Source organism: Aethalodelphis obliquidens, unplaced genomic scaffold, assembly GCF_003676395.1.
Source record: "Aethalodelphis obliquidens isolate GAN/ISIS:26980383/991018 unplaced genomic scaffold, ASM367639v1 scaffold1, whole genome shotgun sequence".
Taxonomy (NCBI): domain Eukaryota; kingdom Metazoa; phylum Chordata; class Mammalia; order Artiodactyla; family Delphinidae; genus Aethalodelphis; species Aethalodelphis obliquidens.
Genome location: NW_020837945.1, coordinates 3,630,168 through 3,653,604, shown reverse-complemented (window position 1 = coordinate 3,653,604; position 23,437 = coordinate 3,630,168). Strand labels below are relative to the sequence as shown.

Sequence of the window (23,437 nt, the reverse complement as noted above, 5' to 3'; positions counted from 1 at the left end):
CGCCTGCAAAGAGACCTGGGGGGCCCTGTGAGTGGGCGGCCAGGGACTCACCTGTTGGAACACCAAGTGCAGCCTGGTGATGGATTCAGGCCGAACTCAAGCCTGGGCCTCGAGAACCAGGCAGAGACGACCCTGCTTCCTCAGAGCCCTGAGGAGCCTCGGTTCGAACGGTCACCACAGGGCCTGGGGCAGGCTGGTGGCACACGGCAGGTTCTCAGTCAAAGCATCTTGAACGAATGGAGTGGAAACGGGGCAGGACTGTGAAAAGTGCGGGTCCCATCAGCTCAGGAAGCTGGCTCAGACCACCTGGGGGGCGAGTGTGTGGCTCAGGACTGGTTTTCCTCCTGCTGGCGCTCTGTCCCCAAGCAGGGTCGCTGTAGGACTGGGAGAGGATGCACACTCAGGGTCTGCATCTCTGGAGGAGAAATCAGGGGCTTGATGCAGCCCTTGGGGGCTATCAGCTGTGGGATCCAGGGAACCTACCACGGCTTTGGGGGCTCGGACTGTACTGGGCTCTGACCCAGGCAGTGGCCCAGCTGGGCATCGCTCTCCGCATACTTGGGTCAGAGCTGCCACTTGGATGGCCCAGGACACTGCCCCTTCCGGAGCCTTTGTTGACTTGGGGGCTGGGTGTCCCCGTCACAGAGAGGGGGTGGTCTGCTCTGGTGGAAGTGCATGGGGCTGGGAGCAAGGCCAGGCCTGAGGGCCCCAAGAGGGCCCTGGAGGAGGAACTCGCATTGGGCCCCCGTCCCTTCGACCCTCCCTCCGCTCCCTAGGTGCGTGGCCTGCACATCTCCGCTCATCATGGTCACCGAGGTCCCTGCAAAGCCCAGCTGACAGCAGTCCATGAAGCCTTATTCTAGGCTTTTGACTCGGTAAGTGCCCTTTGAACCCCCTCACGCCTGCGAAGGCCAGGCAGCTGCCTTGGCTTGGAGGAGTCCTCAGGACAGATGGCCCAGGCAGGTCCCGCCTGGCGAGAAACCGCCTTTCTGCTTTCCCAGGTCAACCCTAAGGGATCTAGGCGGTGCGTTGCCATCGTAATGATTTATAAACTTCTCATTGTGATATATAATTTCAGCCTTAGAAAAAAGCTGCAAGAATAGGGCAAGACATTCCTGTACTTTCAACTGGTTCACCAGTTGGTAGAATTCTGCTCCATTCTCTCTAGTTTAATCTCTATGTATATATCTGTTCTTATATATATAGTATAATCTCTCTATATCTTTTCATATGTATGGTATAATGTCCGTCTATGCCTAGATATCTTTTCTTAGATATTTATAGTATAATCTGTCTCTCTATATTTCCTTTTATATATATTGATATGTACAGAATAGTCTGTTGTATATACTTTTCATATATATATATAGTGTAACCTGTCTATCTTTTTATATATATATGCGGATATGTGTATTGATATATATGTTATAACCTCTGTGCTATAGTCTGAATGTTTTTTGTCCTCCCAAAATTCATCTGTTGAAATTTAATCACTAATGTGATAGTATTAGGAGGTGGGGCCTTTGGGAGGTGATGAAGTCATGAGGATGGAGCCCTCATGGATGGGATCAGTGCCCATTCTTCTAAAAAAGAGTATTTCCAAGAGGATAAATCGGATGATCAAAAGGCCATTTTATTTCTAGTTTATAAAAATTGAGAAAAGGAGAATTCGAAATTATTGTGCATTGCTGGGTTTCAGCTCTGCAGGGCCCAGGGGGGTGTGGCAAGGTCCCTCAGTAGACAGATGGATGTGAGGTCCTGCATGGTTTTCAGTCTGGTTTAGACGCCTTTGCCTGTGCACGGCCAGACCTATCCTGGGGGGTCCTGCACCCCCTACCTGGCCACTCGCCTTTCTCGGGTGCTTAGTGACACAATGCCGTTCTCCTCTTGGCTCGTAGGCCAGGGGAGAGGAGATACCTCAGCCTGGAAGCAGAGTCAGAGCTTGATTTCGGAATCCTTCCCTCGATCCTCTGCTCCCACCACTGCCTGACCAACAGTTTCTCTGTCTAATTTTCTCAGAATAGTTTGTGAAAACTTGAGGGCAAACCACTTAAAAATTCTGCACCAGTTCTGTGTCCAGAGGCATCATCTATTGTGAGCAAAGGTATCTCAGCAGGAAAATCATTCCCTTCCTCGTGGTTTGCCTCTGAGCATGCATTAAAACAGGCATCTACATGGACATATATACGCTACCAAATGTAAAACCAATAGCTAGTGGGAAGCAGCCGCACAGCACAGGGAGATCAGCTCGGGGCTTTGTGACCACCTAGAAGGGTGGGATAGGGAGGGTGGGAGGGAGACACAAGAGGGAGGGGATATGGGGATGTATGTATATGTATAGCTGATTCACTTTGTTATACAGCAGAAACTAACACACCATTGTAAAGCAATTATACTCCAATAAAGATGTTAAAAAAGGGCTTCCCTAGTGGCGCAGTGGTTGAGAGTCCGCCTGCCGATGCAGGAGACACGGGTTCGTGTCCCGGTCCGGGAAGATCCCACATGCCGCGGAGCGGCTGGGCCCGTGAGCCATGGCCGCTGAGCCTGTGCGTCCGGAGCCTGTGCTCCACAACGGGAGAGGCCACAACAGTGAGAGGCCCGCGTACCGTAAAAAAAAAGGACAGGCTCATTGGATTCAGGGCCCACCCTGATCCAGCATGACCTCATTCTCTGTCTTTACCTTAATTCCATCTGCAAAGACCCTATTTCCAAAAGAGTCGCATTCTGAGGTGCTGAGTGGACACGAAATTTTTTGGGAGGGATACTGTTCTACCCACTACATCTACCACCTTTGGTTGTCATCTTTGCCTTCTCAAGTGCCCCCCACTTGTTCTTTTCCCTTCCAACACTGTTGAGATCCAAGAGACGGTTGCCCCCAAGACATTGCACGTATCATTTCTCCCTAATTTGTTCAGCAGATTCCCCGGGTGTCGTGCTGGAAACGCTGCGTTGTCTGTTTCCTTCTGGGATGGAAAACGGCTCTCCACGGCCCCACCAGTCAGCGAGACATTCCAGGCCGGTCTTTCCGTTTGGGCTTTCTCATCTGTCTGTCTCTTATTTATGCAAGCCCCAAACCACCGAACGCTGTGGGGCAAACACTCATTCCTTTACTCTGCAAATGCTGGGCTTGGAATTCCAGGCCCTCCCTCCCCCAGAAAGGCCTCAGCAAAGCACTGGGACACTGGTGGACTTTCTTCACATACTTTGAGGTTTTCAGAAAGGGTATGTTTTCCTTAACATCACTTCCAGTGTATCTCTTAAGAACAACAAGAAGAAAACCTCCTAACTTTCGGAAAATAGAAAAGAAGTTACTCATCTGGAAGGAAGTTCCAGAACTTCCATTCCAGTTCCAGTTTTGTAATGGGTTCCAGTTTAAGAACCCATTACCAAACCCTCAGGGTGATTGTGCTGGCCTGGCTGTCCAGCCCTTAGGAAGGCATCGTCCAGCCTCAGGGCTGAGCGTCCAGCAGAGATTTCGGCGTTACGCTGTGCGTCTCTTCCAGGTTCAAATACCGGCCAAGATTTTCCAGAGGGTCTTCTTTGTCCTATGGGGCGATACTCAGAGTCTTTTCTTGGTCAGTGATTTGTGAAGTGGTCTGATTTAAAGGGAGCCTCCCCCCTATGAGAATTTTAAACACGTAATAACATTAAATTTAGATATATTTCTAAGACCACACGCACGATCGGGCATCAGTTTCTCATCTGGGAAGGTCCTCCTCTCACTCTTGGACTCCTTCTCCAGGAGATGAGTGAAGAAAGCTGCCATGATCGTTCCCCCTTTGTAATCCCCGTGGAAAGGGGACCCAACCAACCGAGCCCGATCGCCAGAATGCAGCACTTTCCTGAAGGTCTGAACACCAGGGTGGCCTGGATTACGCTGGGGGGCAAGGCTGTGGTTCTGTTAGAGTGTGTTGACCCGAAAATAAGGTACCCTCAAGGCAGAGGGTGGGGGAAGCTGGCCATGGGGACCTCTGTTCCGTGTGCTTGTCTTGGTGATCCGCTAATGTGCATGTGGGTGAACCCAAGGCCATTCACTTAGTAAGAACTTATTGAGCACCTACTGTATGCCAGGCACTGGGCTGGGTACCAGGAGGAGGTGGTCTTAGCCATGATCCCTCCCGTTGGTTTGCCCCCCGTCCATCAGGAGAGGAGACCTTTATTCACATGGATATAAGGGACAAAGGGGCCAAAAACTTCAGAAGGAAGAGAGATGGGAGGGGGGAGGGCAGGAGGTTACAAGGAGGAATTAGTATTTGAGCTGGTGTTGATTGGACCAATATTTGTTTCCTTGTTGGTCCAACCCTGACCTGATGGCCCTGGTGTCCTTCCCAAGCCCCAGGCCAGGCCCCAGTTGTGATGCCTGACCTTGCCCTCCAGCCCCAGGCTGGCTTGGACCCTGGACCCAGTTCCTGCTGGCTCAGCCTCCGTTTGTGCCTTGGTCCTGTGGTCTCTTCAGGGTCCCTCCCCATCCCAAGGTGGCCCTGGGCATTGTCCTTTGGGGATCAGGAGTTTGTGGCCCAGGGCCAGCCCTGCCACCACTGGTGGACCTTCCCGAGGCCGGCCAGCTGACCCCTGCCCTGGCTCCCTGTCTGTGGCACCCGTGTGCCCACGATCCATGCTGTCCTGGCTGCCACAGTGTCACCTGCTTGCCCTAACCCTGACCGGCTACTGACGTCGCCAGGCTGAGTACCCACACCTGCACCACTAGTGGGGCAGCTTCCCCAGCACAGCCAACTCCCATCGGGTCCACCTCCAGGCCAGGCCTTCACTGCCTGCCTGTGTGTCCCCAGACTGTCCCCAGACCACCAGTGGCAAGGAGTCTATGTGTCCAGTGGGTCTCACGCATAGACGTGACTGCAGCTGACATTGCACTGCCCTTTCCTGCCCAAGGTCATCCCTGTTCTCCACCTTCACGAGGGGCTAGCAGGGACAAGAGCCTTGATGAAACATTGGTCACATACTAGGGTCTCTAGCTCATAGGGCCACCCGTGAGGAGGTGCATTGTCCCTGTGCCTTCCAAGGCTGTTCAGAAAGTAGTGGTGACGGAGAGATGGAGCCAGACCCATGGGGCCCGAAAGCCCAGGGCAAGCTCTTCCTCCCTGGCGGCCGGTGGGTCCCTCTCGCTCTGTATCATGCGCCTCAGAGCTGAGTGCCTGTTCACCCCCAGCTGAAGCCACCCCCTCGTGAAGGGAGCCTTGCCCTGCAGCTGTAATCTCAGACGCAGAGGCTGGAGGCGTGCAGGGGGTGCTCCTGGGTGCGACCCTGGTGGGGTGCACGGGGTGTGGTGCTGGAGCCCCAGCTGCCTCTGCAGGTTCACCAGCGCGAGCGTTTCCTTGTCACAGTGCTCTAGATTCGGCATTCCAGGGCTTAACAGCCCTCATTATCTGACCCACATACCTCCTGCCGAAACTGACGTCGACCTCCTGTGACTTGGCCCTGAGTGACACCGAGGCCCTGTCACATACTCCGTGGAGGTCAGCACCTTGCTCCCAGGTGGAGGTGACACCGGGATGCTTTCCCTGGCACTCTGCCTCAATACCCACTTCAAGAGAGGCACGGCCCTCGGATGCCACGCTGTCCTGGGCTGTGGCCTGAAAGACGGCATGATGTGACGGGCTGGGGCCGCATCTGGCCTCTCTGAGCCCCGGGGCCCTCCCCTCCACCAGTTCCTTGGAGGAACCTAGCTCCCGGCCCCAGAGCCTCTGCAGCCAGTCCTCAACCTCCCGGTCTCAGCTTTCTCCACGGGCCCCGTTGTCAGGACATAATTAATTGTGAAATTATATTTAATGTCAGACTTCTCCACTGTATTTTGTGGGATATCTAGGGCCACCGTAACAAGGCACCACAAACTGGGGGGCTTAAAGCAACAGAAATTTGTTCTCTCACAGCCCAGGAGCCGGAAGTCCAGAATCGAGGAGTCGGCAGGGCTGTGTCCCCTTCTGCGGTGGCCGGCGGTCCCCAGTGTCCCTTGACCTGCAGCTGCCCCCACCCTCGGTCTCCGTCGTCACACGGCCTCTGTGAGTATCCAAATTTCCCTCCTCGGAAGACAGCGAGCAGATTGCATTTAGGGTCCACCCTAAGCCAGGATAACCTCATCACAACTAAATTACAACTGCAAAGACCTCTTTTCCCATGTACTGGGGGTAGGGCTTGAACATATCTTTTTTGGGGATGCGATTTAACCCACAGCAGACTTGAGGGCTTTCTGGATCCGGGTCAGCCCTGTCCACTGCTGAGTCCCCAGGTGGCCCTGGAAGGCACCACGGGGACGTGTGTGGAATGAATGGACGGACAGGCAGAGAGCTGATTGTAAACAGTTTGCGGATGAAAAGGACGGACATCCCAGAGGAGCCTGATTTGTGCAGGCAAGCTCCCTCTCTCTTCCTCTCCTTTCTTGTATGTTTGATTCTTCTCAAATGTGAACTCTCAGTATCAAAGCCTCCCCTCCTCCTTTCTCACTTCCTGTTTCCTACCCCTCCTTGGAGCTGTTTCAGAATCAAACCGTCAGGGCTGGACGTGCCCACGGGAGCAAGACCTGCAACGACGCTTTCTCCTGGGCTCTGGCCCCGCACTTGTCCCCAGCAGCTTCCTGTGTCACCTTGGAAACAGCTGGCTCTTGTTGTGATGTGGACCCGCCTTGCTCCCTTGGACACCAGGCAACCCCTTCTCGTGTCCTCTTGTTTCCACTTGTCTGCAGGCAAAATCCCACCCAGGGTGCCTCGTGAGGCCCCCCAGACTGTGATCTTGGGGGCTTTCTCTTCCCCCAAGAGGCTCTGAGCTCATCTCTGACCTCATCTCAGAAAACCAGCAAGACCCGTAGTGCTGGGCGGCTGCCGTCAACAACACTGTTGCTAGCTTCTCGTTGCACTTAGACAGCTAGGACCACAGACGGCATGACTTAAACAACAGACACTTACTTTCTCACAGTCCTGGAGGCCGGCAGTCCACCATCAGGGTCCAGCAGGGGAGGTGTCTGGTGAGGGCTCTTCTTAGCTTGGAGACTGCTCCCTTCTCGCTGTGTCCTCGCGTGGCAGAAAGAGAGAGAGGAAGAGGGCTCTGGGGTCTCCTCTGATAACGGTGCTAACCCTATCAGATCAGGGCCCCATCCTTTCGACCTCATTTAACCTTAATGATATACTTCCTTCCTTCAGATAGAGCCACAGTGGGCTTCAACCTGTGAATTTTGAGGAGACAAACATTTAGTCCACAACATGCATGCCAGTTTTTTCAGGATGAATCTCCCTTTTCCTTGTGAAGCACAAAGAGAAATGCTGTCGTGTACGACTGGCTGAGGCCATGACAGGCAGAGAGGCAGAGAGGGCTAGGCCTGGGCTGGGGCCCCGGATGCCCTGATGCTGGGGGCTGGGTGTTCTTATGCAGCTCTGCTAAGGTCCCAGTGCTGAATCCTAGGACCATCCAGCAGGATAAAGGCCTCAGGACGAAAACAGCACTCTCTGAAAACCACTCACTGTAGGCAGTACGAGAGACAGGCAATGTGAGAGAATTTCCAAGTGAAAGTGAGGGAAGGTTGCAAAGAAACCAGGCAGGGCCAGTGCCGGGTATGGACAACAAAGTGTGGGCCGCTAGTGAGTCGTCTCTGCAGGGGAATCACCAGATGTGGCTGAGACAATACAGCCCAAGCCCGCGCACGGCTCCCTTGCACCAGAGGATGGAAAAGGTGCTTTCCTAGTGGGATGAAGGCGTTATAGACCCGTTTGATCGCGGCTGGCAGAGCGCGACAGCGGGCTGGGCTGTCAGCGGGAAATGCCCAGCGATGAGACTTAACAGTCACCTCTGGAGACATTTCCGGAAGCTGCAGAAAGCCCCCATGCCTGGGAGGCACAGAACCCGGCTGTGTTATTTTAGGTTGATGCCTACACTTCCTGAAAGAATGAATGTACCTGTCGCTCACAGACCCCACGTGTATCAAATGTCTCTCATTGTTCACCCCAAATAAACTCTGCTGGAAGAGGGGTGGGGCTCGTGGGGGTGAATAAGAGGGGAGGTGGGCAGAGGGCAGGGGGCGGAGGGAAGAGTGCCAGCTGGGGGTTCACAGGAAAGGTGGGTGAGGCTACGCCGCTGGTGTGTGAGTGTCCTGGGGGGACTGGGGCGCCCTACAGCAACTGAACATTATTTTCTCACAGTCCTGGAGGCCAGTTGTCTGAAACCAAGGTGTCAGCGGCATGGTTCCTTCTGAAGGCTCAGACGGAGACTCCTTCCTCGTCTCTTCCAGTTTCTGGTGTAGCCGCCAACGCTTGGCGTCCCTCAGCTTGTGGACGCATCACTCCAGTCTCTGTCTTGGTTACATCTGCAAAGACTCTATTCCCAAATAAATTCAGATTCACGGGACCGGGGTTTAGGACTTGGACATATCTTTTGACATACATTCAGCCCATTACATGCAGTCACCTTGTCCAAGGGCATCTCATTTCCGTTTCCTCGTTGGCAAACCATGCTGGATCTGGACCGGACAAGAGGTTGTCCACCTTGCTGCCCCTTGAACGCCCCCCGCCCCACACCAGGTGCTTTAAAGAAAGAGGGTCCTGCCCCTCCCCCAGAGGTCCTAAGCTCTTTCCTCAGCTAGGGTGGGGACTGGTATTTCTTAATGAGATTCCCAGTAGTTGACAAACTTATCGTGGTTTTCATGGGACTTTCCTGGAGTTCGCAGTGAAAGTCCCACATCCTGAGAAGTACCTTAACCCCGGCAAACCAGGACGGTGTGTTACTCCATCCCTAGGGCAGGCAGGGGTGAAAGCCACCGGAATCGACCCCTCTGAGGAGGGGCAGTGAGGCAGCCACCGGGGACGTCACCCCACCTGCCACTTGCTTACTCCTTCCCTCCGCCTCAGTGATGACTTTGCCCAAATCAGAGGGTGTAGCACACCTGCCTCCAGGTGCTGCAGTTAAAACTGGATGTCCATTTAGAGGCAGCCGGCGGGAGCAGAACGTGCTCAAGCTTTTGTGTGCCCCTGAGGGACCTGAGCCCCTGGGGACCCACCCCGAACAGCCTGAGAAGTTTGGGGCGAGGCTAGCAGGCTCCTGCACTTCCATTAAGCCCGTCCGCAGTATTTGGATGTGGGTGGTCCTCACCGCGCCCCGGGAAACATGGCTTTAGGTAATCGGTGTGACAGAGGGCAACCTGGACTGGGTCAGAAGCTGGGCCCGATTGCCTAGGGTGTCTTCCAAATACAGCATTTTTATAACTTCATCATGGCCATCCATCATGGCTAGTGTCCCTGGAAATACCCACTTAGAGACGGGGGCGCCTCCCCACCTCCAGCATGGCCTCACCAACCGGCAACTAGCAGAGCAGTCTCCAGACTCCACGCTGTCCCCGTCCAGAGCCCCCCAGCTCCCCTGTGCCCCGCAGCAGTTCTCACCTCCATCCCCACACCTCTGCCACCCAAGCCTCTTCTGTGCATCCTCCCCTGCCCCCCACCCTGGGCCAGGTAAGGCAGGCCCTGCACGGCCCCTCCTGCCCGCCCCTCTTGGATGGTGGTCGCCAGGGCTGCGCAGGGAACAGGATTCCAGGCAGCAGGCTGTGAGCAAGGCTGCCCACACCGTCCCTGGCCAGACAATATCTGGAGCCCCTCAATGGCCCTGCACGTCTGTCCCTTGGGACACAATGCCACATCCCAGGATGGCGCTGCGCACGTGTACATCTTGGCCTGCAGGGTAACGACAGATGTGATTTTGTAGTGGAGTCTGTTGAACCACTGTTCATAGGACCACAGAACTCAGAACCAGAGATGAGAAAGGCCCTTTGGAGGTCACCTAGTTCAATCTCGTCCTCTTCCAGAGGAGGAAGTGGGCAGAGTTTGGCCCAGACTCTGTCACCAACGGCAGGGAGCATAGGGCGGGTCCGTGGAGACACCGGTTCCAGGGTCGGGGAGCTCAACCTCATCCTGCATGTTTGTGTGTGTGTGTGAGAGTGCAAAGGTGTGTGTCTGTACGTACACATGCACATGTGAGCATCTGATTGCACAAGCCTGCAAGTGTTGTGAGTCTGTCTACACACAGGTGTGAGTTCACAGATACATTCACGTGTGCGTGTGAGAGTGTAGATGTGTGTGAGCGATTGTGCATAGGTGAGTGAGTGTGTGAGTGTGCACATATGACTGCAGCCATGTGTGAGTGTGTGTATACATATAAGTGTGAGTGTGAATGTGTCTGCACACATCAGTGTGAGTTTGTGAGTGTCAATGAGTGTGTGTGTATCTTTGGGTTTAGCCCGGCACACTGCTGGCTTCCCCCAGTTCCCCAGTTCTTGGACACGGTGTAGGCAAGATGCTGGATTTTCTGCCCCAAAAGAGGGACCTGGGGGCTCTTTGCTGGATGGACCTGTGACCAGACACACCCAGACATGACGTCCTGAAGGGACATCCTTCTCCCCACTGGTTAGAGTGGACGGTTATTTCTCCTCAAAGCATTTGCATGGAAAAGTCAAATGTGGAAAATCCCTGTGGCCGTCATGCAGAAAAAATACGCTGGAGGGAAACACCTCTCTGTGGATGAACTAGAAACAACCCGCACGCTTACCCTTTCTATGCCCGTAGGATATGAACGGGAGGGTGAGAGAGGACAGAGCTAGGAATAGGCTGCCAATTTTGAGGGTTTATTTTTTTAATTCATATGAGTTTCGATATAAAGAGAAAGCATGATGTGACAACATTTTGTGGACACTTTCCAAACAGCAGGAAGTGCCCAGCTGGTAAAATGTCTTGACTTTGCTCCCCTGTCTTGGAGCTGTGGCCTGACAGGGAGTGGAGTGGACTGTGAAGGATGTGCGCTTCGGGGCTGAACCCCACTCATGGGCTGTGTGGCCCCTCAGACCCTCTGTTTCTTTATCTGTACAACGGGGATAGGGAACCTACTTTGCAGGGTGTTTCTGAAGATGAGAAAAAATGGTGCATGCACAGGGCCAATTTTGAGCTTTAAAATATAACATTATCTTTGATTCCACCTTCATATTTTATAGAAGTGCTCATATGCTATAGTAGCAAAAGCCCTAAGAGATGACAGCATACTGTAATACAGATTCATCTCACATTTTAAATGTTCATATTTCCCTTAATTATAATACTTTTCTGATTTATTCTGTTAGAGCGAGTTAAATTTTATTTTTTTTGAATATTATATTATAGCTTTAACATGTTTTCTTTTCTTATTGACACTTTTTTTTTTAACCTCCTTTACAGCAGCAGAGTTTATGAGTCAATCCTGTAGTACTGTTATTCTATAAAGGGTGCTGTCTCCCAGGAGACTTGCATTAAGCCCCTTAGCTGCGTGATTATTTCCAGCTCCTTTTTTTGTCTTCTTGTCCTGGCATCTGTGATCTAGTCATTAACCAGGCAAATGCAGCAGTTAATCATCTCAGAAATTAATCTCCCGAGAATAAAAGCCGTACTGATGTCCTTTGGGAGTTAGGCTAGAAGGACCCTCCTGGCAGAACTGTTTTTTTATTTTGAACACAAGGGAATTATCCTTCTGAAACATGTAGCCAAGGTGGATCTCTGTTACCCTACTTGAAAGTTTTCTCAGTAGAACTAATGAGACCTTCATCTAATGTTAATAATTGTGCCTAGTCTAATGTTAAAAATTGTACCAAGCAATGAAAGACAGCCCAACGGAGGAATAAGGACGTGTCATCAACTAGGAAGTTTTTTTTTTTTTTTTTTTTTGCGGTTCGCGGGCCTCTCACTGTTGTGGCCTCTCCTGTTGCGGAGCACAGGCTCCGGACGCGCAGGCTCAGCGGCCGTGGCTCACGGGCCCAGCCGCTCCGCGGCATGTGGGTTCTTCCCGGACCGGGGCACGAACCCGTGTCCCCTGCATCGGCAGGCGGACTCTCAACCACTGGGCCACCAGGGAAGCCCAACTAGGAAGTATTTGATACGAAATTTAAAAACCCAGTTCACACAACACACGATGGTTATGGAAATAAAACATAAATCAGCTATCATTCTGTCATCCCTCACCGTGGTGTAGTCCTCTGGTCCTTTCTGGGTTGGGCCCAATTTTACAGAATCATAGAGTTGTTGTCTTTTGGGGACAGAGCTGTATGAGGTGCTGTTCTGATTTCACATGATGAGGTGCCGTTTCCACGCCGCTGAACGTCTTCATGGGGAGCACATCTGGCTGATGCTACATCCAGATGCTCTATAACAACTTACTCTCCCCTCCTCCCCCAAAGGCTCACTTCCACGCTTTGCTGGTTTAAATTCTAGCAAGTAATAAACATCTGAGACTGCAGCTTCATGGCCCTCAGACCAAGCCTCGGGAAGGGATCACTGGGTCATAGGAACGTTTTTACGGCTTTTGATCTGTTTTGTCCAATTGTGTGAAGGATGCTTTTCTGAATCTGATGCACCACTTTGATTTGCTGGTGTTTTCTGCTGCCAGTTTGGGACGATAAGGTAAGAGAATACTTTGGACTTGATGGAGGGAGTCAGATTCGGGTCTGAAATGTGTTTTCTGCGTAACAACGAGATGGGACCCAGAGATGCAGCCTGGCAGTTGGGTACTCACCTTTCCTGAAAGATGCCATCTGCCTGGAGGGAGAATGGGCTGTGACACGCAGGTGTCCCGAGGGACACTGCTGCGGCCGTGGTGGGTGTTAACGAGCAGGCATAAGGGAACGCTCCCGGCGAGCGCATCCTCTGAAGCCACTGCCACCGTCGGCGGCGCAGGGAAGGGAAGGGCCCTTTCTCTGGGTCCAGGTGGCCCAGACCCCTTTGTGCTGCCGCTCGGGAGAGGCCAGAGCCACTGCCACCGCCCGACCATGCTCAGGACCCTTGTGCCGGCGCTGCTGGCTCTGGTCACCGCCGTGGGCCCGAGCCAGGCCAGTGGCTTCACAGGTGAGGGGTCTGGGCTCTGTGCGGGGATGGCGGAGGGGTGATGGGCTCCCTGGGAGTGGGCCCCTTGAAGACGGCAGCCCTGCCGAGAGCTGGGCAGGCAGAGATGCACCTGCTTTGAGAGGCAGGGTCTGCCCCTTCTTGGCCATACCTTTTCATAACCACAAAAGAGGTGGTGGGAATGCTTCTGAATCACTTGGGGCTTGGTGGGGTTCAAGTGTGGATTCTGAGTCAGTGGGTCTGGGAGGGGCCCGGAACTCTGCATTTCTGCCTGGGGTACAGATGTTACAGGCCCGTTGGCCACGCTGAGAGTAACACATTCCTGGAGAGTCAGAATCGAACCCTCTGGAACTACAGCCCGTTAGTCTTCAACTTACAGATAAGGAGAGGGAGACCCAGAGTGGCCAGGGCCACAAAGCCGGACGAGGGCAAGGTTTCCACCAGGGCTACCCCTGCCTTTGACCCTGGCTCAGACCTCCTTTGCCCGCCAGAGAGCGGGGATCATGAAGTGGGGCTTCCCGCTCACCTTGGGCTCTGCCAGCCCCGTTTCCTCAGCAAGTGGGGATGCAATTGGCCCACGGGGACGTGAGGGACCAAGCACATGTCCAAGGCCCTTGAGAGACACGTGTCAGCGGCTAAAAACACGTTGGATTTCTGAAGCCCCAGATTTCAGAGAATTGAGATTGCAAACCTTTTACATCATTTTCCTATAGAAATCCATCGTATTCCGTTGGGAATTCAAACAGAGCCATTCTGTTTCTACCATCGACTTCAGTTTTGTACTAATTTAAACATTTTTCACCCATGGGCAGGATTCTGTGATTTTTTTTCTAATGAATTGTGATTAAAAAAAACCCAACTTGATATTTCCTTTGGAATGACTACTATGCAAACCATACAGCTCAGTGGCAGAACAAATGGGAATGTCTGGAAGCCAGAGGAGGCCTTAGGACGCATTTCACGTGTGGGGGGACCCCGGCAGGAGCGCTAGGTGGTCCGTCAGGGCTGCACGTCTGTTTGCTCCCAGGTACCACATGCTCCAGTACAGGCATGATTTCATTTAATTCTCCTACAACCTTAGGCACAGCTATGATTCTACAAATGACAAGGCTGGGGCACTGAGAGGGCATGAAACGTGCTTAGAATCACACGGCTGGTATTAGTGAAGCTGGTGGGACTGCAGTTCTGACCCCAGAACCCCCCAGAGCATTAAGATTTTCTACCTCTGGGATTAGAACCCAGGGCCCCTGCCTCCTGTGCTCCTGAAAGGATTTGTCGAGCAGCAGGATCTGCTGAGCGGTTTCTACTGCGAGCTCTGCCAAGAAGCCAGGCCTGGGGAGGCCTTGGTGGCCACTCACAGAATGTAAAAAACAAAACATGGAGATCCAAGTGCAGTTTCACTTGGAAGGAGGAGCGTGTGCGCGTGCACGCGCGCGCATGTGTGCATGTTCTCGCGAACACATGCAAGGCGCCATCGCTCAACTAGTGACCACGTTTCACTGTGGCGTCTTCTCCAGCCCCTCATCCCAGTCACCTCTAAGCTCTGGCTTCGGAAGCCGCCTTCTCCTGCCCTACCCCACCCAGCCAAGGGCCTCTTACTCCCTCCCAAAGCTTCCTGGGACCCGCCCTTTGGTGAATACAGGTCGGGTCTACTCCCAGAGGCCCTGCCACCCCAGGGGAGGCCATCATGTGGCTCGGGAGTGGGCTTGCTCTGGGGCAGTGGGCTTCAGCACCCGATTCTGCCCAGAGTAAGGCTGCAGGCTCTCCCAGCAGCCTGGGCGTGAGGGCTGGCTTGGCCCCATTTCTTCCTGGGGGTCACCGGCCCCCAAGTCTCGCTTTCTGCATGCTTGTGGGCATCCCTGAGGCCAAAGGTGGAACTCTTCAGGGGTGCTGTCCTGGGGATGGGGATGAAGATGATTTCTCCTGCCCCCTCTGAGTTTCGCCCCAGAAATCCACCTTCTCACTGAAGGGTTTACACTGCAACATGGAGCCCCTACCCAGCGGCTATACAGTCTCCTAAAGCTTAGAGCTCAGAGCTTGAGTATCTGAAAACGTGAATTACATTCAAAGCATTCATTCATCCTTCACTGACAGCCCAGGAACGCAGCAAGTCCCACGCTGGCCGCAGACGTGGGAGGCACCCCACGGCCCTCCTGTCAGTTCCCTGGGGCTGCCTCAGCAAAGCCCCACAGACTGGGGGGCTTAGTGGTAGAGATTTATTTCTTCACAGTCTGGAGGCCAGAGGTTCAAGGTCAAGGTGTCGGCAGGGTTGGTTCCTCCTGAGGCTGGGAGGGAGAATCTGTCCCCGACACACCTCTCCGCAGCTTCTGATGGTTTGTGTTGCTGCCGATTTTAGGGACCCCTGGCTTGTAGCTGCATCACCCTGACCTACGCCTTCATCTCCTATTGCATCTCCCTGTGTGCATTCCTGTCTCTGTGTCCAAATGTTCCCTCTCATAAGGATGCCAGTCGTACTGGATCAGGGGCCACCCTACACCAATATCACCTCATCTTAACCAATTATGTCTGCAAAAACCCTTTTTCCGAGTACAGTCACATTCTGTGGTACTGAGGTTTAGAACTTCAACTTATGAATTTGGGATGGGACATATTTCAGCCCTCTCACGGTCCCTGCTCTATGAGGCAACAGAGGCTCCCCGGGCAGATGGGACACCCCAGGACCCAGTGGCAGGTGGTCCACGACACAGGTGTCTGAGGCTGATGAAGGTAGTAGGTGATATGGGGTCTCGAGAACCAAGTGACAATTCTGATAAAGGCCATGGACGTCGGTGCCCAGGAACCAGGCTCCAGGTGAGAGACACCTAGGGCCTGAAAAGGCCAGCTGGATGTCCCGCCTCGGGCACTGTGTCCTCACTCCCGCTGACCACAGCAACCGTCGGACTGAACTTTACCATCTATGAACTTCTCACATGTATTTGACTTGTGTGTTTATCCTTCCAAAAAAATGGTGTCACTGCCATCGTGCCCAGCACTTAGTGGGCCTTTACTATGTATTCACCGAGGGAACCGCTGTGTATTCACGTCGCACGTGACAGCCCTTGTTGCGGAGATATGAGGTGCGCGCAGGGCTCTCCAGCCCGCCGAGTCAGAGAACACGCAGCAGAGCCCAGGACAAGAGCCCCAGGAGCTTGGTTTCTCTGTGTCCCCTTATGTGTACTGTCAGACCCCTGGGTGTGGGGAGCCGGGGTTGGGCTGGGGTGGCATCTCCTGCTCTGTGGGGGAGGACTGCTCAGCCAGCAGGTGTCATGCTGCATCCCTTGCGTCTATGCTACTGCATCACCTTCTCGGATACGGGCTGGTGGGCAGAGTCCAAGGGGTCCGCCGTGTGCGGGTGTCTTGTTTCACCTGCTCTTGCAGAAGCAGAGGACTTGCAGAGAACCCCTCAGATTGGTTTGATTCTGGCATTTTCTCTTGTTTCTCCATCCTCCTCCCTCCCTCGTAGAAAAAGGCCTCTCCCTGCTGAGCTACCAGCTGTGCAACTACAGCGTGAGCCAGCATGTCCAGAGCGTGGAGGCAGTGCACACATCCCGCCTGACCTACGTTCCCTGCGGCTGGTGGGTCCCCTGGCGGCGCTGCCCCAAGACCGTCTACCAGACCCAGTACCTGGTGGTGGAGGTTCCTAAGCGGAGGAACGTGACCGACTGCTGCGAAGGCTATGAGCAGTTGGGCCTCTACTGCGTCCTGCGTGAGTCCTGCCCCGTCTTGGGATAGTCACTGTTCACGCCCCCTGGCCCTGAACTGACTAGAACACGGGTCCTCAGCCTCAGGTGTGCCACAGGGTCACCCATAGGGCCAGTCGAAGCACGGGTCACTGGCCTCACCCCGGATTTCAGGCCCAGGGGGGCAGGGGTGAAGTACGAGTTCCCAGGTGATGGTGATGCTACCGGCCCGAGCCCCACTCTGGGAGCCTCTGTTTCGGGTGGTGGCTCTCAGACCTGGCTGCACACCGAAGTCCCCGGGGCAACTTCAATAACGAGGACGCCTGGGTCCCCCTTCAGACACTCTGATGGACTCAGTCTGGGGCGTAGCTTGGGGGCCCTGGGATATTTCTTAAAGCTCCCCCAGCCATTCTAACAGGCAGCTGAGTTTGAGAACAGCATTGCGATCTCTTCTGTGATGGCAGCCAGCCTTGTCGTTCTAAAGGCTGTGAGACCCTAGCCTGAGCCCCAATCTCTGAAAGAGATGGAAAGGGTCCCCTAGCTGTCCAGAGCTCCCAAGGCCTCTTACTCCCTCTGCGTGGTTCAAAAGACGCTGGGGCGGCGACCAGCCATGCTGAGGCTGTCCCAGGCTCGTCTGAGGCCGGGCGGACGGGGCTGTGTGGCGTTCAGGGCTCAGTCTCTCGACACGGAGGGAACTTTCCAGAAGGCCTCTTCCGGGGGCCAGGGTGCAGGCGTGTGCTTGTGTGAATACGTAGGGGGGTGGTGGTGATCGTTTGAATCAGTTTCAGAGCTGAGATGAGTTTCTGAACAGGCAGGAGGCCTGCCTACACCCGCCCCCGTGGTGGAGGGGAAGTGGGAAGGGTGGCAATAGGGCACCCTGAGACGTGAGGCTGCCTCCTCTGAAATGCAGAGAGCAACATCTCGCGGAGTGTGGGAGCGGCTCCCGTGACCCGTCCATCCCCGGGGTCCCGGGCAGCAGGACAGCCGCAGGCTAGGGCGTGGACACGGCACACCAGGGGCGCCAGCCCTCCAGCCCTAGGGGCTAGCAGATGTAGAGTCTTGGGTCCCTCAGACCCTGCAGACGGGCTGGACCTGCAGTTATCCTGAGTGCATCTCCCTCAGCCTCCAAAGCCCGCAGAGGACGGGGTGGCTGACATGTGCACTCATGCAGCTCAGAGGGCCAGGCCCCGAGGTGACCGGACCGCTCAGTGTTGAGCAGGTCACAGGAACACGCCTCTTCTGGGAGTGTTAAAACGACACCATGGCCACCAATGCCGCCACCACCAATAAAAACCAGGAAGGGCCAGCTGGCCTCAGGTCCGCGGCTGGGTGCCTGTTGTGTATTCCCGCTGGTTCCCTGAAGGGACACTTGTAGGGGCGGTGCTGGGTCTGAGGAGCCCCTTCCCATGGTGACCACGGCTCTCTGTCTGCCGTCCCTGCCTCCAAGGGCCCCATGCACAGCAGGAGCTGCCCCTGCCCTGGGAGCACGCTCTTCTGGGGCTGGGGGTCCCGGGTCGGGGAGGCCTCAGCTGGGGCACACGGCGCTTGGGTTGGAGCATCAGATCCTGGTAGAAGGAGGGGGCCCCACCCTAGCCCACCCGCCTTCCCCCTCAGAGGCCACACTCTCCCCACCTGCTGTCGGTCTGTCGTGGGGCTGGTGAGGTCACAGGTTCAGAGGGCCAGAGGGGCCCCCAGGAAAGGCTGAGCCCCCCAGCCCCGCCCAGCCTGAGCAGTCACCTGTCTGTGCGGCCTGCTGCCCTCCCCCCAGGAGAGAAGGCGGGAGGCACCTGCTTCCTGGGAAGCAGGGACACAAGCTCATCTTGCTTCCCAGCGAACCAGCCTCCCGTGGGACTCAGCCCCACTTTTAAAGTGTTAGCGCCTTTAAACAGGGGCTCGCCAGGCAGGAGAGGCCCAGAACATTCTAGCTAGAGTCCCGTGGGCAGATCTGCTCTGGGGAAGCGCAGGTCATGGGGCGGCCAGTGTTTGGCGGGGGGCCAGGGTGGGAGGCGCTGGGGGCAAGGGGAGGACTCACCCTGAAGGCCCCCAGGCCCAGCAGAGGGGACTGAATTGGGGTGGGGTGGGGTCCACAGTCCCCCCCGTGCCTTGGAAGGGTCACTCTGGAAGCAGCGTGGAGAGGACGCAGGCAGGATCCCAGAAGGAAGGAGAAGAGAGAGGAAAAGGGGCCTGTGAAAGCCAGTGGGAGATTCCTGGTCGCTACGGGACGGGAGCAGACGGGGACACAGACCTGGGGAGGCGGGTGACTTGAAGCCCTGTCGTATTTAGTTGGTGACGTTTGAGGAAGGGGCTGTGGCGTGCGTGGGAGGGGCACAGTGAGGAGGAACGTCCAGGCACACGGCCCACTGGACACCTGCTTGGGCAGGCCCCGGCTTGCTGCCTGGGCACCGCTTGACACTGCAGCTGCTGCGGGGCTGCCCTGTGACCGCCGGGGAGGGCATGGGGGGCTGCAGCACTTGTTCCTGCAGCTTGGGAGGCCCCCAGTGAGCCTCGGTCTCCCCCACCTCCGAGCTCAGGGACACCACGTGGGCAGCTAGAAGGTGCCTGGTGGGAAGTATTTACACAATGGGCACCAGCAGCTCAGCTTTCTCCACACCTGCCTGGCTCCTCGGATCAAAGCTGGTGCAGAGGTGCCTCACGACGGCTTGGCTCTCTGGAACCAGAAGTGAGAGGTCCCTGTAAGTGATGTGCTGAGACCCACTGGTTGATTGGCACAGAGGAGCCTGGGGCCACAGCCCGGATGTGGCAGGCTGGGCACCTGGGGCGGAGAGGCAGGCAGAAGGCACTCGCCTCCGGGCCGCCCGGGGCTGGGGTTTCTCATGTCTCGGCAACCTCAGCTCAGCGGTCTCATCCCCGGCAGCAGTGAAACCTCAACTTTCCTTTCTTCTCTCTCTTCCCACTCAACAGTCAAGAACCCAAAAAAGGGAAGAGCATTACGTGAGAAGAGAACACATGATTTTTTTTTCAGTCTCGATGCCTTTTTCAATTTTTTTAAGTCCCACATTTGGAAGGCCATGATATAAGTCATATATGATCTTAGTTGTGGGAAGGCCATGATAAGCCATATATGACCTTAGTTAAGTGTATTTTTACAGTACAAAAACGAATACACAAGCAACGTAGAAAATTTGGAAACAAAGAAAAGGGAAATTGCCCATAAGTCTGCCCCCCCCCCCCCCCCAACAACCCCCCTCCTGCAACAATGACCACGGTTAACATTTTCTTCTAGTTTCACTCAGGGAAGACCTTTTACAGAAGGGTGGTCACCCTGCTGGAGATGTTTTGCAGCACACTTGTGCCCCTTGGCAATCTATCTGGAACTCTTCCGAGCCCATAAATCGTGTTCTCCAGCGTGATTTAATGCCCACAAGGCACCGCGTCACACGGATGGGTCAGCACTGAGCAATCTGCTACCACTTAGCATCTAGTGGTTTCCAATTTCTGGTTCTTATAAATAACGCTGCGATGAGTTTCATCTGGTGCAAACACTGCTGCACAAAAGTTGGAATGGATTTAGTCAGGATGGATTCCTCAGAGCAGAACTGAGCATCTCAGTGGGCACTCACCACCTGCTGCGACGCCCCAGTTCCCGCATGGTCCGTCTCCTCTGCACGCCCTTCTGCACGGCAAGCCCAGGACCCCGCTGGACCCAGAGCCTACCCCAAACTTCCCTTCTCCCAGGCTGATGGCCAGGGCCCCTTTGAGGAAAGAGAATTCCAAGGAAGGGTTATTATCTGATTATTCCAGAGCGGATCTGATTCCCCAGCCCTAGAGAGTCCTGGGCTGTGACTCAGACAGAAATCTCCGCCTTATCTCATGAACCGTGACTCACCTGGGGTTGCCAGGCGCTGGGCAGTCCTGGGTCATTGTTTGTGTCGAGTTAGGGAAGGACAGGAGGATTTTTGACTTTCTACCAAGTTGGAACCATTTACTGTTCTCTCTGGCTCTCCGTAAGCCGGCCAGCCCTGAGGGATGGAGGGAGTTTCCCAGCAGCCTCCATATTAAGACGAACTTTAACTCGAAAGCACTTCTGCTGTGATCAGGTCACTGTTTTTGGAAGCCCATTTCTCCTGGTGGCTATTTTCCTTTCATTTAGTTAAACCTCTTGGTTTAGAATAGTTTTCAATTTCCAGACAAAGATTTGCAAAGACAGTAGAGAGAGTCCCCCTTCACCCCTCTCCCAGGGTCCCCAATGTTAGCTCTTACATTACCAGGGAGCATTTTCCCCAATAAGGACCAAAGTGGGTGCATTACTGCTTAATTCTACTCCACACTTTACTTGGATTTCCCTTTTTTTCCCCCTAATGTCATTTTTCAGTCCCAGGAGCCCATGATACATTTAATCTCATGTTTCTTAACCGCCAGGCAGGAGAGGCCCAGAACATTCTAGCTAGAGTCCCGTGGGCAGAGGGACTGCCAACCGAGGCGGCTCGTTTTTACAATGGGAGAGAAAGCAACGTGCTCCCGATCCTTGGCGGGTGGCCCTCCAGGGGTCTCGGCATTTCCATCCCAGCACCGCCTCTCTCGGGCTGCACCAAAGCTGCCCCTGCATAGCCCCTTCTCCAGGACGTCAGCGATCGGAATAGCCATCGGGGCAACTAGGAAGTGAGGAGGGGGCCGAGGACAGCGTGGAGAGGAGAACGCGCTTGACAGTGACCGCCAAGCCCAGGCTCAGCTTCCGCGAGGAGAGAGCTGACGGGGACCCACGCAGCTGCCTTGGGGATGTGTTCCCAGCAGGAGGGGCCGCCACCCTCTCTCTGGCTGTGGAGTATCCTGCAGAGACTCTGGAGAGCCCCAGAGGACCGCCCTTAGGACCCCGGCCCCTCGGCCCTTCCTTTCCACCTGGCGACCCCACGCATCCTCCCGAGGGGCTGGCCCTCCCCAGCTCTGAGGGCGCGTTTCCAGAGCACGGCTGTCACGCCTCCGCTGACTGTCCTGGAGTTTGGGGAGCCCAGAGTGGCACTTCTGAATGTCACGTAGGACACAGAGCTTTACGTGGATCTGGGCAGGAGGCAGATGGGTTTGAGTGACACCCAGTCGGGCCTGGAGCCCTCGTCCCCGGGTGGGTGGGCGGAGCTCACACAGGCCCTTCCTCGGACGCTGGTGTTGGGGTCTTGCCTTCCTTGTGCTCCCTCCCTGCTGCCCTCAGCCCCCGGACGCTCACGGCTGCCCAGCTTCCTGCATCCCATGCTGCCCTGAGCTCCATCCACTGCTGGGCCTGCACAGACCCGGCAGGGGGCTCAGCCCTGCCGCCCCCGACGCCCAGCCACCGAGCGAGTGTCTGGCAGCCTCAGCTGGCGCCCTGGCCGCCTCCCTGCAGAGAGCAGCACGCCCGCTTCCCCCGGGTTCCCGTTCTTCTCTCCCTCTCCTGTGCTTTCCTGTCCCCTGAATGTCAGCACCCTGGCTCCCGGATAGTCCCCTAGGAGCCCCCGGATTCTCAGATGGTTCCTGCTTCTATCAGATCTCTGAAAGCTCTTTGCTTTTTAGAAGCCCATGCCTCCGCCAGCCCTCACCACACCTGGCTGCACATCCCCCGTCGTCTTTGCCTCCTGCAGGCTCCTGTCTGCACGTCTGCATCGTCTGCCCCGAGCTGCGTCCCACCGAGCACGTTGTGAGTGCTGGCCCTGGAGGTGTGCAGCCCACAGCCCCGCTGATTGACCTCAGCGGACCTCCCGGGCATTGACCAGGGGAGGGGACAGGGCCTCGCTGCCCCCCATCTCCATGTGCGCCTCCAGAAAGCGCGCCACACTTCACATCCGCACGGCCAAATCCTGGCTCCACCCAAGGCCACTCTTCCTGCAGCTTCTCCCGGAAATGGTGCCGAGTGGATGCCCAGGCCTGAAGCCTTGGAACCATCTCGAAGCTTCTCTTTCTTTTACACCCTATCCTGTCAACACGTCCTGCGGGCACTTCCAGCTACAGACACTCAGGATCTGAGGCTTCCTGCTTGTTTCCACCCATCACCCTGGTCCAGCCTCCACCAGCTCTCGCCTGGACCATCACAATAGGCTCTCGACAGGCGCGGCTGCCAGAGCACAGCAGGGATTAGCAAGTCAGGCCGCCCTCAGGGAGGCTGTGGACGCAGGACAGGGAAGGGAAGGGGCAGAGGCAGGGGACGATTTCACGGCATTGGCCACGGGTCGGAAGGTACCTGGGGCTTTGCATACGGGGTGCGGCAGCTCCAGCCCCCAAGGGCCACCTGAGGGTCCTAGGAGGTGGGGACGCAGAGCTTGGCAGAGCAGTGAGAGTCTGGGCAGGGCACCACAGCGTCCCCTTCACCACGGACCTGCCCCAAACCCCCAGGGCACCCACCTCAACACCGCGGGGGTCTTTCCGTGGCCCAGCCCACCTGCTCACCCACCGCGCCCTCACCATCCCCGGGGACCTCCTTCTCACCTTTGGGGGGCCCAGCGCATTCCCACTTCCTGGGCCTCAAGCTACAGGCTGTCCCCCCAGTGCCCCGGCCCCTGCAGAGACCCCTGTTCAGGGTGGCCTTCCCTGCCTACCTGCCCCTGGGCCCTGCTTCTTCCCCGCAGCTCTCATTCATCTGAGCTTTTGTAGGCCTGTTGGCATATTGGTCTCTGTCCGACATCTAAGTGTCCTGAGGCAGGGACTTTGCCTCGGGCCCACTGCTGGGTCACGGGTACCTTGCTTTGTGTCTGGCACATAGTAGGTGCTCAATAAATATTCAATGAGTGAGTGAGTGAGCTGTCGGGACACAGAGCAGCAAGGGGGCCTCTACGGGCGTGGTAGAGAGCCCTGTACATGGACTCCTGAGGCCTAGAGGAACAGGATGCCCGGGCCCCCAGCTTCCTGGGAGAAGCTGCCCTCCTCCCAGGAAAGACGGTCAGGCTACGTTAGAGTCAGAGCAAACGGCCTCGATGACTGCTC

The 23,437-nt window shown here is 55.6% G+C and overlaps 1 protein-coding gene across 2 annotated transcripts in view; it reads left to right on the top strand.

Moving 5' to 3' along the window:
• Positions 1-12,778: 12,778 nt before the first annotated feature.
• UMODL1 (uromodulin like 1) overlaps positions 12,779-23,437 on the top strand; it is a 60,778-nt gene continuing 50,119 nt past the window's right edge. For both annotated transcript variants that reach the window (XM_027090913.1, XM_027090832.1), the window contains exons 1-2: positions 12,779-12,854; positions 16,315-16,557. In XM_027090913.1, the coding sequence (XP_026946714.1) occupies positions 12,779-12,854; positions 16,315-16,557 (319 nt within the window). The remainder of the gene's footprint in view (positions 12,855-16,314; positions 16,558-23,437) is intronic.